General features: G+C 35.3%; 1 protein-coding gene across 3 annotated transcripts; it reads left to right on the top strand.

Moving 5' to 3' along the window:
* Nucleotides 1–1,346: 1,346 nt before the first annotated feature.
* Nucleotides 1,347–9,495, top strand: LOC113711802 (CST complex subunit CTC1). Of its 3 annotated transcripts, none has more exons than XM_027235010.2 (16): nt 1,347–2,471; nt 2,673–2,791; nt 2,879–2,953; nt 3,031–3,109; nt 3,237–3,299; nt 3,386–3,463; nt 3,588–3,788; nt 4,808–4,912; nt 5,039–5,314; nt 5,602–5,871; nt 5,966–6,610; nt 6,705–6,796; nt 7,568–7,775; nt 7,914–8,028; nt 8,620–8,954; nt 9,044–9,495. In XM_027235010.2, the coding sequence occupies exons 1-16, from the start codon at nt 1,380–1,382 to the stop codon at nt 9,212–9,214; spliced, it is 3,924 nt and encodes a 1,307-aa protein (XP_027090811.2). In that variant the 5' UTR covers nt 1,347–1,379; the 3' UTR covers nt 9,215–9,495. The 3 variants fall into 3 exon arrangements, with proteins under 3 accessions (XP_027090811.2, XP_027090810.2, XP_027090809.2); XM_027235009.2 differs by having other exon boundaries at nt 5,407–5,871; nt 7,944–8,028; XM_027235008.2 differs by having other exon boundaries at nt 5,407–5,871.
* The last annotated feature ends 6,063 nt before the right edge of the window (nt 9,496–15,558 follow it).

Below are 15,558 nucleotides of genomic sequence, written 5' to 3'. Positions count from 1 at the left end.
GAGACGGTTCCACTAAACAGCACCGACCCAGATTTCTCTTCCCTTACCATGAAGAGAAAAGGATGGTCAGCCACAAATTCATACGCTGGAGGAGGCTCATAATTTAAACAGCTGCAGCCTTCGTTCCCCCTTCATCTACCTCTACAACTGCTTTCTGGATTATTTCGAAACTACCCTTGGTATCTATCATCTTTGTCAGCTCCCAGGGTGTCGGATAAATGAGGTATCATATGTGAATTTGAACTTTGGAATCCAGAAGACATCGCAAGTCCAGCTCTCTAGCTTACAATGCTGCCTGAAGATTCCAGGCTGGGTGGAGGCCTTATGTGATAGTTTCGGCAATCCATCTCTGTCTTTGGGGAGAAAGATAAACATGGACAATATATATATTGCCATCTTTTCCCTTCTTGTACGGGATTTTGACCGGTTCAAAACTGTCATAGGATTGATGACCATAATCTTATCCCATAGGAAGCGGAGAGCATTGGCTTCCTTTACCACTCTTCAACAACAAAATCAGTGAGCAAATGATTACAAAATCTCACCATGCATATGTAAAAACAGATATAAGCCAGATGATCCTCTATTTGGGATGTCCCTGACATACAATGGTTGGATTTTAGTTAGATAATATAATGAGATTTCTGTTCAACTCTCAAGTACTCCAATATTTTCCTTGGCATTTCGAATTTGTGTTGACAAATTTCACCTCCAAAAAAAAAAAATAGAACAGACCCGTTCTAAGTTCTAAATAGTCATTATATGCAAAACATGATGGAGTGTAATTGGATAGCAAAATTTTTTTCAAATATTATTTTACTTGCATCACAAATGCAATTCTTAATTAACTTTTTATCTTTCTACTAAATTTTTTTTTGCATATATTTAATCACAAAAAGTATTATAGTAATTATGACAAATAATATATTTCAAACAGCCTTAGTATTTATCAGTCCCAACCTCAAATGTGTTTTTCTTTGTCATCTTGTCGTATTCTATACTAGATCATTTTGCACTCTGGAATTAATGCAACAAACTTGGTAAATTTAAAACACTTTGGTCGATTCTTTTTTTTTTTTTTGTTATCAGAGTAGGCCTAAGCCCGTTACTACATGTAGATATACCTACAAAGTCTTATATTGGATCACATGTGCGAAGCCTTCAGACAGATATATTGATCCAAAAGTTACGGGAAATAAAATAGGCCGAACAAGAATCAAGCAACTCAATAGAGAGGCCAGGCCACTACATTTTTACTGGGCTTGGGCCTCTTGATTGAAACTTCCAGATGCCACAAAGCTTTCGAAAGACGCCTCCTTCCCGCTCATAATATGCCGGGAAAAATGAACCCCCCCAAAACAAAAAAAGCACATTCCTGGATGGAAGGCAAAACCGCCAATATCCTCAAAATCTCCGATCTCATCAGCTGCGCTCGGCCGCTCACCGGCGTTTCCTCGCTCACTCCGGGCGGTAATGTTCCTTCTTCAGCGCCCCAACCGCAAGATGAGCCTCCCATGCACTTTAATAAACCCACCTCGCAAAACCCTACAATTAAACTCCTGAAACCCTTGAATCACCCAGCAATTCTCATCGGAGCTGTATCCCTGCCGTTACACTCCAACAAGAATAATGATGATGTTTCCACAATTGAATGTAGCTGCTTACAGTTTACCGATGGCTCTGTCACAATTTGTTGCGACGTCCTTGATTTTCAGCTGCAAATGATAGGTCAAAAGATCCGCATTTGCGCCTGGAATTTTATTCCTTTGAGAGTTGGGTGTAGGTTAAGTGGGTTTTTGGAGATTATTAGATGGGAGTTCATAGAATATTCTTCGAATTTGACTGAATTTTCATTAGGTTTGGGTGCATTTGATTGTAAGGATGATTCAAAGGTTAAATATTCGCTATTTGGTGTACTGGAATCCATAAGTCCTGTATCCGTAGTTCCATGTTCGACAGGTGGTAGTAGTTCTAGATGTGATTCGAGAAATATTTGCGGGTTTCTTGTAAAAATCTTGGTTTGTGAGTGCGAATTTTGTAGGTCTCGGAAAACCATATTGGCATTGAGAGATTTAAGTGATGAGAGCTGTAAAAATCATTGCTTTTTGAAATGTTTGATTGTCTATTTCTGTGGGTCTGCTTCATCTTGGCACCCGGTGATGGTGAGATTAATAGGGAATCTTATTTCACTCTCTGGATTGAAGAAGAAGTTGGTTTATATTGGAAAGGATGATTCCGAACTGATGTATGTAACCACCGATAAAGCTTTGTTGCGGCTTCCTGTGATGGCAAAGAAATATATTTCAAAAGAAAAGGCTGAGGTGAGAGGGTTTGGTGAGGTTGGCAGCTATGCTGGAACCGTTACCGGGGTTTACATGCAGGGCATGGTTGTGGAGTTGGATCAAGGAGTGCTTCTTTTGTTAACAGACCACCAGCTGATGGTACCACATAGTTTGAGAGTTGGTGCCATTGTAAGTGTGCTACCATTTTAGCCTTATCAATTTATTCTGCTTTTTCTAGATGTAGACCTGCCTGGAAATGCTAGAAGATCCTGAGGATTTTGCTTCAACACCTATGCTCGTGTCTTTTACTTAGTTGAAGTCCTTCTGTTGATAAATGTCTCACTTTGCATAGAAGAATGCATTGATTCATAACTTGTACACCCTTCACAGGTATCTGTGAAAAATGTTCATTTTGTGAGCGCGAAGTATTCTTGGACAAAGATACTTTTGCTTGGTACCTGCTTCATGACATGCATTTGTGTTGAATCATTTTCTCCAATGGAAACAGGGTTAGCCACACAACTTAAAAAAGGCAGTCATAATAATGAACCAATAACGATATCATATTCACCTTTACGATTATTTCCATCTTGCAGTTGCCACAGGAACTCACATTCCCAAAACTCTCTCCGGAAATTTGTCGACTCAATGGTGTTTCCAGCAAGACTATGGTAGAATAGCTTTTCTGTAATTTCTTCATTTGCCCATGGATGAGTTTGCCTAAAACGTCTTTGCTCTTTTGCTTCAGGGTACTACTGACTGTCACATGTTTCCGGAAAAAGTTTGCTGGGATTTTGTCTGAGAAGGAAATATTAGGATCAAAACATGTAAATACTGGGTTGGAATTTCATGGTTTTTGATTGCTTTACATCTAAATACTGCCGGAAAGGCTACTTTCTGTTCTTATGCATGTCATTGAGAAAGCTGACATGAGCAGTTATAAGGTGTTGCCAGGAGGTAGGACTAGCTCAAACATATACCAATTCACATCTACCTGCATCTGCCTACCAAATGCGGGTAAGATTTCTGCATGTCTCTGTTAAAACATAGATTGTTAATGGTTTTACATGTTTTCACCTCCCATCACTAGTTTCTGTTAGCAGCACGGAGTGTTCTTGGAGTATTGCAGGCATGGTTCGTGTGCTTATCATAAGGAAGAGGATTATAGTCATCTCAAATTAGTAAGTCTAAACTAATAATTGTTTGTTGTTTCTATGTTTCGCTTCTCTTATGTAGTTTTATAGCTTATCATATTTTCATATCCGAGCAAAACGCAACTGACTTTTGGTTTTATACCAATTTCAGGTGGTACCCATTTCTTGTTTATGGAGCGATTTTGAGAACAGATGGATCAAAATGTTGTTGGACTCAGAAGATGAATTTGATATTATCAATAGCAGGAGGGAGAAATACTATCTATCCTGCTGTGGAAAATCTTATGCAAACCTGATAAGGAAAACTTTTCAAATTCAAGATACTGGTGTAATTTTACTTGGAAATCTAAAGGTCCAATACAAATATTATTTCCTTTTCCTTCTCTGATAACCCCATTATTTGGGTTTAGTTTTAGATAATACAATTATAATTGATGTTAGGGACTTGTTCTTGATCCTAAAGCTTTTAGAAGCAAATAAATTGGAAGCACCTCTAACTTTTATTTCTAGTCTGGGTAATAAAGAATAGTGCATATGGGATGATTCTCTCAGCACAGAACATGAGAGCTGCTCCCAGGCACAAAGAGGTGAAAAGATCAAACATAAATAGCATATTCTGTATCTGCTCTACCATGTGTTTCTGTCCCATGAAAAGGACAATCTTACCATGTGGTCTTTTTCAAACTGGAGGTTATTTTTCTTTCATCATCAACCTATCCTTCACCTTTTTCTATAAGTATGCTCTGTTTTCTAAGTTATGTTGGCTCTCATTAAGTCTCACACAAAAGTCAAGGGACAACTTTGCAAATTTTACTTTTCCCAACTAATTCCAGTATATGGAATGTCAACCCCATCAAGGTGAACTGCAAACTTGCCCAGTAATGTCCAACTTTTTGGGATAGGAGGAAAGATAACTTATAAAATTAGAAAGCTCTGATTCTTATGCCCATACATTCTTGAATATTGCAAGATGTTAGCTGTTCATTGTATCTAGTGGCGAAGTTCTTGTCACTTTGATGCTTTGCCTGCTAGATTACTAGCTTTAGGCATTAACTTCAAAAAAACATATTTCTACTTCCTTTCTGTTGCACACGCATTTTCAAGTTTATGTCTTAAGGTCCTTTCTTCCTGTCCCTTTATAAACAATTATCATCTACTGTGAGGTGGAATGCATCCTCATTTTTCTGAAGTAGTTGTAGTATTGCAATTCGAATATATTTGAATAAAGCGTTGCCTGGCACTGATCATAATTTTCATAAGTTTTTATTGCATCAATTGAAATTAATAGCTGAGAATACATTGTTTGTATTGCATTTGATCGAAGATTCAGAACGCTTCTGTTGTATTTATGGTGAAATGAAGTTTATACAGGTTCCACTATCATCTGGGAGGTTGCAGCTTGTTGATGCTACTGGAAGCATTGATGTTGTTATACCTGACATTCCATCAAACTGGGATTTGAAAAGAGTTTATGAGGTGATGATGTCTCCACAATCTTCTTTGGCTTCCTTTTTAGACTTTCGATTCTCTTAAAGGTACTACTAAACTGTTTAAAGAATTTTATCAGCATTGGTGTTATTTGGGACGTACCATTCTTTTCAGGTGGAAGACTTCACGATAGTAATGCAAGGGATACCTGATTATCTGGACTGTTCAAAATTACTTGCAAGTGAACCATTGACATGTAGGAATATCTTTGAGAATGCTCCACTAGTGAGAGAGACAAAAATATCGCTTTTCCTTTACTATCATTTTGGAGGAAAAACATCATGTCATTCATCTTTTTCTAGCAAGAAGTCTAAAGAAAGCCTTCAGGAGTTTGAGGGTGGAAATTTTCACCTACTTCTGTTAAAGCACAAATTTCCATTGCTTCATAAGGTATCTGCTCTGATTTAGCTACAAGTTAACCTTCTAATGCCATTGATTCTGTTTTGTGGACCCCTGAATTTGTAAAGTTCATGTTTTCTTAGTGTCTAGGAGATCAATTCATTTCAAACAAATCAAGTGCTTTTGCTGAGGTTGCAATTTTGCCCTGGGATTTGGTTTTGCCTGAGAAGAATGATGTTGCACATTTGGGTGTGGTTCCCGTAGATGAATTAAAAAATGTAAAGTATGAGATATATGGACATCTTAAGAGATGTAAAACTGATGCAGTCTCAATTCAGGCCCAGGAATCTGGATTATCAGAGGCTGCAAACTTGACCTGTGGCTGCTCGAATGATTCATATTGCACTGACTTCTGTACCAAGAGAAAACACTGTGACGCCAGTTGTCCACTTAAATTTCCTTGTCTGATCTCTAGTAGAAGTATTAAGTGTCCTTACCAAGGTCTTGTGCATTGCACAGACAAAAAGGAAGTGACAAGTTCCGGGTGCAATCCAGATGGAAGAAGGGTTTTCCTGGAGTTTGATTCTGAAAGTTTGAACATGTATCAAGTATGTTGCTCTTTTCCTTCTTACGTAGTTATTTGCAATAAGGATGATGAATCTCTTTTAGTAATCATCACATCTATTGTTTGGCAATCCGCAGAGACTGAGAATTGGTGCTTTCTACATGGTAAAGCACCATCAAAATGACGTGCTCTGTCGTGCAAAGGTTGATGATAAAGCACTTGGTGGTGTAATACTAGTTAGTTCTGAAACATGTCTCTGGCGCCTATCATTCTCTTCTGATGTGGTTGCCAAGAATTCAGATCCGTCACCTATAGTTCAACAGAGTGATTCATGTGTCAGCAATGATGAAATTACGCCTGATACTACTCAGCAATTTCAAGTTGAACCCCTTAAGTTCAATGGTTTTAGTCCTGAATCCTATTCAGACTTCAATTTATGCGTGCCTGCAGATGTCATTAGTTACTTTAAGATTGATGCAAACAATTCTAAAACTAGTCTGATGAAGTCGCCAGCTTCACTTGAAGAAGAAATTGGCATTTATAATGTACACAGGACAGCAATTACTGCCACTGTGCTTTCTCCTGAAACTGGTCATTCTAATCTTCTTTTGCCTGAAGGAAATCTTCTCACTTTTCGTGGACAAATAGTGGCCATTCATGATTCTAGTCGTACTTCTTTTGTGGAACATTTGTGGAATGAAAGTCCTGTCAATGTTCATCAGCCAATATTTTCTCAAGGAACCAGTATAATTTGCATTCATGCTCTTGTGGACTATCACATGGTATAGCCCAATTTCATCCCAGTATAATTATCTTTTTTCACAATTTTGAATTACTTTTAGTAGCTCATTTCATTCTACATATTTGACTTGGTAGGCCATGATTTTTGGTGCTCTAGATAAGCAAGCTTACCCAACAGGGTTCGGAACAGGAGTCCATGCTACTTTTCACCGAATTCTTGTGCTTGGGTATGCTTTGTTGAGTTTATACATGTTATCCCTCTGAACCTAATGTTCATTTCCTACATTATATATTACATCATTTACATGCACTTTACGGTTTTTACTGTCAACTGCTCCATAATTTGGAAACTATCATTTATGTGCTAATGTATGTTCTTTGAATTTATATAGTCCAGTTTTTGGTCTCTTGATGTAAGTTCCTATAATATGTGTGTGTGTCTATATATATATATATATATATATATATATATTATTTTCCCAAAATAGAAAAGAAACATTCATCTTACTATATTTTTTTCTCCTAGTACTTTTTGATCATCTGCAAAATATGCATTCCAGTTATTATTTACGACATTTTGGAAATTCATAAATGAAGTGTCATGATCAAATGGTATTTTCAACTTCTGTGGTATGAGAGTTGTAGGAGGATTTATAACCAGCTTTTGTTTAAATTTTTTAGAATGGGGAGGGAAGGAGGAAGCAGGAAGTGGGGATGTGGATGGTGAGAATTGAGGCTTATTCTTAAACTGGGAACTAAACTCTTAATCCATGGCCTGTACCAGTTTCCAATAGCCTTCTGGATTTTCCAAATTAAAGAAAAAAGAAAAAAGGATTTATGTATTGAAATGCATAGCGAATGACTGGTTGTATGTTGTACAAGAAGTTCCAATGGTGTCACATGACATGTGCCGTACTTGCAGTTATGGAGGATTTTTCCCTGTTAATTATGTGGATCACTTTGACAACACCTTTTAATTTGATACATCCTTTTTGCAGTCAACAGAATCATTATATGTTGATTCCTGCATCTTTCATTGAGATTGATTCCGTAAATGTTGTTGACAATGGGTGCAACAATGAGAATGATCCTGTAGCCAACTCTATAGTTGCATGCTATGCGACTTCTCCGAGTGCCTTTCCTGCAGCTTTGATCTCTGAAGTAACAGATGGCACGGGTATCAAACTGATGCAACTCCATTGCAGGGTAACTGAAGCACAAGCTATTAGAATCTCACACTACATGCTGTTATCTTGCTTGATCATTCCTTGTACCAATTCTACTGGAAATTAGTCTATTTCCTTGATCTTCTGGTTCTCCTTTATGAGATAGCAGTTTTGACAGGTTGTTGGCGTTCATGTCCTAATTCTACAGGAGAATAAGAAAGCTAGCTATTCAAGCACAAGATTGCAATCTGGTTCATTGATGGTTGAGATCCCACTTGCTGGTTTTATTCTGGGTATAGCAATTGTCTACACCCTTATCGGTGTTACTATTAAATTATGATGTTTCTTAGGATGAAACGGATTTCAATTGCTTGATACGTAGATCGATTAAAAAGCCTGTCATTGCTTTTTGCTGCTAATTCTTGTGTTCTCTGTTTGATGGAGTTCCGTCCATGTGTGCCACTGCAGGAACAGCAAAATCATCTTAGTAAATAAAATGATACTTGATTTTCTGTTAGAAGCGTTTTGCACAGCCACAATAGATCATCTGTATCAAATGTTAATGCCTTCGGCCTATCTCTGGTTGCGGTAGTTTTACTACTTGCTTGCGAGTCTGTCATCTTTTGCACCATAATTAGACAGGATTTATTATTTATTGATAAGAAAAACAAAGAACAAGAGGAGCTATTGTTTACTGCATGTGAACTTTTTGTGTTTCATGCCCTGACACTCTCATCTTCAGTATCATTCATCATTTATTTTTTCTTTCAACTATTACTCATCTTTTGGTATGGTACCCACATAACTGCTGTTTTTTCCCCTCCTCATTTGGCCCGTATGTGGGGAGATATCTGCAATTACCCTTTTTATAAAATCTCATGCAGATGATGGATCATCCTGCTGTTGTTGCTGGGCTAACCATGAAAGAGCTGCAAATATGCTTGGACTGCCTACTCAATTTATTTCAACTGAAGCTTGTGCACGAACTTCACAGAGATTGAAGATTCCTGTAAGAAGGAAAACCAATAACTCCAGTTTTGACCATTTGAACAGAATTATCAGGCAGCACAAAAGAGTTGTGGTAAAAAATTTTGGATCTATGATTGATTCTTCATGTCTGGATCTTACATTTTCTGTGGGCGGTGATAAAGTTATCGGCAGCTCTGATGAAAACCTCCTCCGATGCTTGGTTATGAGTGCCTGCTTCAGTAGTCTATGGGTAAGTTGAGAAGTCTACAACACGGGATCCTTCATGTCATTGGCCTAAACAGTAATATTTTCTTACAAGCTACTTCTCGTGTCCTACAGACTGTTGTTGGTAGTCTCATGGATTCAACTGCTATAAACCGGCTAGAAAAGCAATTAAGTGGACTGGAGATGACACTGTTTCCACTCCCAAATATATGGGCCAGCAGTGTTTGTCGCAGTGATCCTCTTGCTCAATCAAGGATGATCCTACAAGCACTCATCAAAAATTAGCTGATGTTGGCTATTGGAGTGTACCTCACTGTAAATTACACAGTTTGTGAATTTTCTGTTGTGTCTTGTACATGCATACTTTTGCATGCCAGCACCAGATGTGAAGTGATTGTAGGCTTTGTTAGCTGTGCAGCAGGGGCCTTGTTTTGACTCTTGATGTATTCAAGCGTGAAGAACCAACAAAATGCAACGGCATTTGCTTTGTTTCGAATATTGAGCTTCCCTCGTTAGTAATGCTCGAATATGGGATATGCTCTTTTATACTACTTTTCTTCCCATTATTCATCATTTTCCTCCCATAGCAGCGAGCTTCATAGACCGTCATTGGTTTGCCTACCCACCAGGGAGACCTGGAGCGGAAATTCTTTTCCCAACCATCAAGCGAGCATGCGAAATGCTCATGCATGGTCTTGAACTATTCTAGATTGCCGCACATTAGGCTGTCAAAAACATAAGAAAGCAAATAACTGCATGCTGAATTTCAATACTCAACAAGTTGAGTAAATAAAAAAAAAAATTCTTTTCTTTTACAAGTCTGATAAGTTGTAATGAATCTCAGAGCTCTAATCAAGAAGTAGGTCTTTAATTTTCAAGTTTAAGAGCTGACACTGCAAACATTAAAACTGAAGTGTGTACTGTTTCTCTTCCCTGGTTTCCTTCTTGATGAAAGTTTAGAAAACCAACCAAGGGTTTAACAGGTCTGTTTGGATAGAGTGTAAGGAGGAAGCATAAAATGTTGGCAACGTGAACATAGTTCCATAGATAGATGCAAAATGAGGTCCCTCGTACTAGCATTTGATACAAATTTGGAAAAAAAAAAACTCTTCTAGTTAGTCGCTGCATTGAGAGATGCGGTGACTGACTAGTAATTTAAAAAAAAAAAAAAAAATCTTTCTTTGTGTCACCGCACATTTTAAAAATTTTTTACCGTGTCTTAAAAAAATTTGCAAAAATTTTTTATTAAAAAAATAAATTCCATTAGATACATGTCAAAAGAAAAAAAAAAAAAAAACCAAATACGACAACCTTAAGTGGACGAACCCTCTCCAAATCACGCCACTTTTCTGTTTTTTTTTTTTTTCCAACCAAACATTATTTACAGAAATTTGCTGGAAAATGTCCAACTTTATGATGGATTTTCAAAAATATTCTGCAAAAGTGTTACTTTTCATGAAATATTTCTGCCAAGGGGTCCTTACATCCAATGAATGCTCGCGTTTGTTAGAATTTGGAATTTAAAAACATTTATGAGACTCAGACCTCATGCTCAGTGAATGTGAACTTTATTCAACTCGCGTTTAGTAAATGCGAGGTATGTAAGAAATTGTAATTTTTAAAAACTTCGTGAAACTAAGATCTTGCATTTAGTAAATACGAACTTTAATAATTTTGTATTTACTAAATGCGAAGTCTTTTAGAATTTAAACTTCAGGAAGCTCAAACCTCACATTCAATGATTGTTAACTCTGTAAAATTTGAATTTAAAAGACAATGTATGGAAATAGAGCTTGACTCTTGAAAAATGCAATGTCTATTAAAATTTGGAATTAAAAAACTTTGTGGTAATAGACCTCGCATTTAGGGATGCGAACTCGGTCAATTCCATAATGGATCTCGCATTCCATAAATGCGAGAACTCTTGCATAACTCCATTAATACATCAATGGTGCACTTCAATTAAATTCTCATTTTATAAAAACTCATGTACATTAAATTTTCACTTTGATTTCTGCTGAATGACTTGATTCCAAATTGACATAGTTAGTTATTTATTTTTATTTGTTATTTTAGAGTGGGTTCCTATATGGTGAAGAAAAGAAAGAAAATATGCATTTAGGGCATACTATACATTCATTCGTTTATTAGAAAATCAATAACAAACTCAACTGTAGTGGAAATATTCTCCAGATATTTTCACAGAATATCTCTGTTAGATTAAAATTGTAATGTAACACTAATGTTGATCTCAAAACCAAAGTACTGCCAATTTTCCATCTTAAAAATCAAATATTGCACCTGCTATTGTGGCGTGACTGCTCCTTAGAAAATCATTAAAATAGTGCTCTCTTGTAAAGGTATAGGAAATATTTCTTTCTTTCCCATGAAAAGGTAAGACATTTACTGGTGAACTACCTTTGATAGATTTAATATACATAGCAGGGCACATTACTTCGCTAATTACACAAGTACCATAAGTACTTGTTTTGATTATTTGCATTGATTTATTTGAAAGCTAATTATTCTCTCAGCAATCATTGATAGATTAAGGTTTATAAAATGTAATATTATATTACTAAAAGAACTGGTCAATAATGTGATACCTAACGGGGAACTTGGTGTGTATTTAGTTGGTTTGGGATTGTGCCCAGATCAAAAACACCGTATAATGGAAAGGAAGAGCAAGTCACCTAGCAACCAAGGGCCATACTTCTGAAGGTCTATGTACACAGTTTAGTTCTATAGACAAAATGATGCATCATTTATGTCCTTCAAGTTTTTCAGGAGTCCCACATCCTTTAGGTTTACACACTCTATTAGTTCTATGGGGGGGTTGGTTAGACACACTCTATTAGTTAATTGTGTAATTTGTATTTCTATAGTAATATCCACCAATTGCGAAGTTTTGGAGCCATTACTGACTCCAGTATTCACCTCAATTTCTTGAGCAGCGTCTTGTGATCGTTCCTTAGCGCTATTAAAGCTCGGAAATGCCACTAATGATCTTGATAGTCCAGTTGAGACCGTATGATGCTCGCCATATGGTTGTTGGGATGTAGAAAATGGAGATGGTTGCACATAAGACGGTGTAGCTAAATGTGATGTGGCTACCTCATCCTCATTAATTTATGATCCCCTATTTGTCTCCAATCGAATATCTGGCTTAGAAAAATGAACTCGACGTGGGGGTGGCAATGGGTCGGGTCGGGGACTATTAATAACCCTCGTCCCCAACTTCCGCCACCCCGCCACTTCCCCCGTGCGGGCACACGAGGTGTTAAAAATTTTTTTATTATATAATTCATTATATTTAAATTTGAGCAAATAATCAAGTATTAAAATATCAACATATCATCAAATTATTATTCATTGTAATTTCACAATCGAAACTCATAAAAAATAATTAAACAAAGGTTATTTGATTACAATCTAATATGATAAAAAAATATAACTAAAATAATCAAATTTTTACTTTTGATACAAATACAATCACTAAATTATTATTGTGTTTTTTAGAAAAAAAAAAGTATTATTGTATTAAATTTAGTTAGGAATTTAATATAAATGTATTAATATATTTAATATAATTAATTAATAATTTTTATTAATAATATATATTTTTTTTTTTGTTTCAAACTTTCCCCAATCCCCGCCCCAATAGTCCTCCCACGGGCACTCGCCCCATTGCCACCCCTAGACGTGGAAAGCCAACACCACCATGTTGGCCTCTAGTAGTTTTTGGCGAAGCTCGTTGGATCCCGCGGCTGCCTACGTTTCGAGGTGGAACATATCCCCAACTGTCTCACCTGTGTTGGATTAATTTGTTAGGGGCCTAGGCGCTTAATCTGTAGTGCTGTATAAATGTTGAATTAGAATGAAATATTCTTGTATCAAGATAGTGGCCATGTTGTCCCTTTAACGTGATGTATTGAGAATTTGATTTCTAATGGAGTAATCACAACTACCGGCGTTCATCTAAATATTTCTGATCAATGAATAAATGTGATGCATTAGTCGATGTGAATGCTAGATTAAAATAAGTGATAATTTCAGAAACTTCTTCTAACGTTTTTGACAATCTTATTTGGCACCCTCAAAATTTTTTTTAAAAAAAAACTTAGTTGGCTCCCCTACTTTAAACTTTTCTTGTAACATTTGAAACCTATTTCAAAATATAATATTTAGAAATTCATTTAGGGAGAGAGTATACAATTAATTTCAAATTTGCCCTTTTCTTGTGATTTCTTAATTGATATAACACACCAAATTTATCACTTAATTTTTGTAAATTGATCAATGTATTTCTTTAATGAAATTTAAAAAGTTGTTAACAAGATCGAAAAACTATTTAATAGTTTTTAAATCTTTGGTTTCGAACATAAATTTTAAATTATTTAAAAATATGAATAATTTTCAATACTTTTAAAACTATTACAATTATGAGAATACCTTTTTGCCCCATCTTAAAAATAATACAAACAAGTTTATATATATATATATATATATATATATATATATATATATATATATATATATATATGTAGCATGTTTATCTTTTTAGTTTTCAAGCAATCTATTTGGACAAAAAAAATTCAAAAATTCAAAAATATGTAAACAATTTATAAAATTTCTTAAATTAACTTAAAACACTTTACAATAAAGAAAATATTTTGTTTGTAACTTGCAAAAACTTCAAATAAACTTTCGAATATTAATTCTTGGCATTTAAAAACATATTATTTTTTCCAATCAAAATATTCCTTCATAATTTTTATTTTTATTTTTATTTGTGATTAATATTCTTATATTTTGGTAGTAACAACTAAGACAACAAGAGGGCAAAATTGGAATAAGATTGTATTTGCTCTCCTAAAATGAATTTTTATATCATATTTTAAAAGTGATACAAATACATTAAAGTAAGAGAGGCAAGTAAGATTTTTCAAAATTCGAGAATACCAAATGAAACTATCAAAAACCTTATGAGAGGCTTCTCAAATTATCCCTTAGAGTAAAGATTAAGGCACAAGTGACTTTAGTTTAAAAGGAAATTAACTACTTAATTATCAAAATGCGATTGGGTTTAGGGTTAGCATTTGTCAATTCAGTTGTAATACCTACTATTATCTATTTTAAATTTTAAGCAAGGAAACCAGTTGAAGCATAAAATATTGACAACATCAACATAATTCCGTCGATGCATGCAAAAAGAGGCCCTCATACTAGCATTTGGTACAAAATTTTTTTTAAAAAATATTCTTCTAGTCAGTCACCGGTGACTAACTAGTAATTAAAAAAAATCTTTCTTTGTGTCGTCGCATGCAACGACTGACACATTAAAAAAATTTGCTGTGCGGCGATTAACTACTTAAAAATTTATTTGTTAAAAAAATAAATTACATCTGATACACATTAAAAAAAAAAAGAATATGCTCCAAATCACCCCACTTTTTGTATTTTTTTTTTTCTAACCTAACATTATTTTATTTGCCAAAATTTGCTACATTTACCACATACAGTTTTAAGTGGAGAAACACTCCCAAAATCACCCAACTGTTGTGATTTTTTTTCCAACCTAATATTATGAGAAAAATGCAGTTTCGGTATCCAAACTTTGACACATGAGCGGTTTTAGTCCCTAAATTTTGGACAAAAACAAATCTGGTACCCAAACTTTCAAATTTTGAACACATTTAATACCCTTGACGATTTTTTTTTCAAATTGCGACCGGAAAAGGTCATGTGACAGTCACATCTCCGGCCATTATTGTATAAAAAATGTCAAAAAAATGTCAAATGCCACTCTAATACTAAGTATTAAGTTTAAGGACTAATAATGTAATTAAAAAAAACCTAAGGACTAAATAACATCACATGAGTCAGTTGATTACCACCAAGAACAAAAGCAACTATAAGAGCACAATTATCAAGATCAGTCTTCATTGTCTTGATTCTAGCCTTTTGAAAGTAGAATCTATTACATTCATGCTTCTTGACGAACCGGGAATAAGAAATTGATGTCTTCGACATATGCTGGATCACGCCATACCCAACTTGAATTTTTGTTAAAGTTTGGTTCTTAGGTTTTCTTTTGGAGAGAGAGAGAGAGATGGAATACATATATAAATGAGGGATGCGTCTACAGCACAGAAATAATTCTGATGTCTGTTGTGGCAGAAATTTAATCTCAACCACAAGATGGACTTGTGTGCAATATAGCCGTTGGATTGTACTTAGAAGAAGTGGCACGATTTCAGATGTAGTGGTTGGATACCGTTGTAGAAGTAAAAGCTTTCATTTGACCAACTAAAGAAAATGATACATTGTTTGAAGGGTAAAAAATGAATTTAACATATAAGAACACGTAGGGCTGCCCAACCCGACACCATTTGTCACTGTAGACATATAAAATGAAGAAGCGCGAAACCGGACCAAGAAAAATAGCAACATGAATTAAATAAATAATTCGTGGAGGAGTGATATAAAGAACTAGTAATTCATAGAAAAAGGGAAAAATGAGCAGTTTATGGAGGAAAGCCAAAAATAAATAGTAATTAATGGAAACACAGGTATTACATATTAAACCCATTTATTCACTAGAAATTTTACTCTAAGGAAGGGAGAGA

This window comes from Coffea arabica, chromosome 10e (genome assembly GCF_036785885.1).
Source record: "Coffea arabica cultivar ET-39 chromosome 10e, Coffea Arabica ET-39 HiFi, whole genome shotgun sequence".
NCBI lineage: Eukaryota > Viridiplantae > Streptophyta > Magnoliopsida > Gentianales > Rubiaceae > Coffea > Coffea arabica.
The sequence above is the reverse complement of the archived record's forward strand: the minus strand, read 5'-3'. Positions and strand labels throughout refer to the sequence as shown.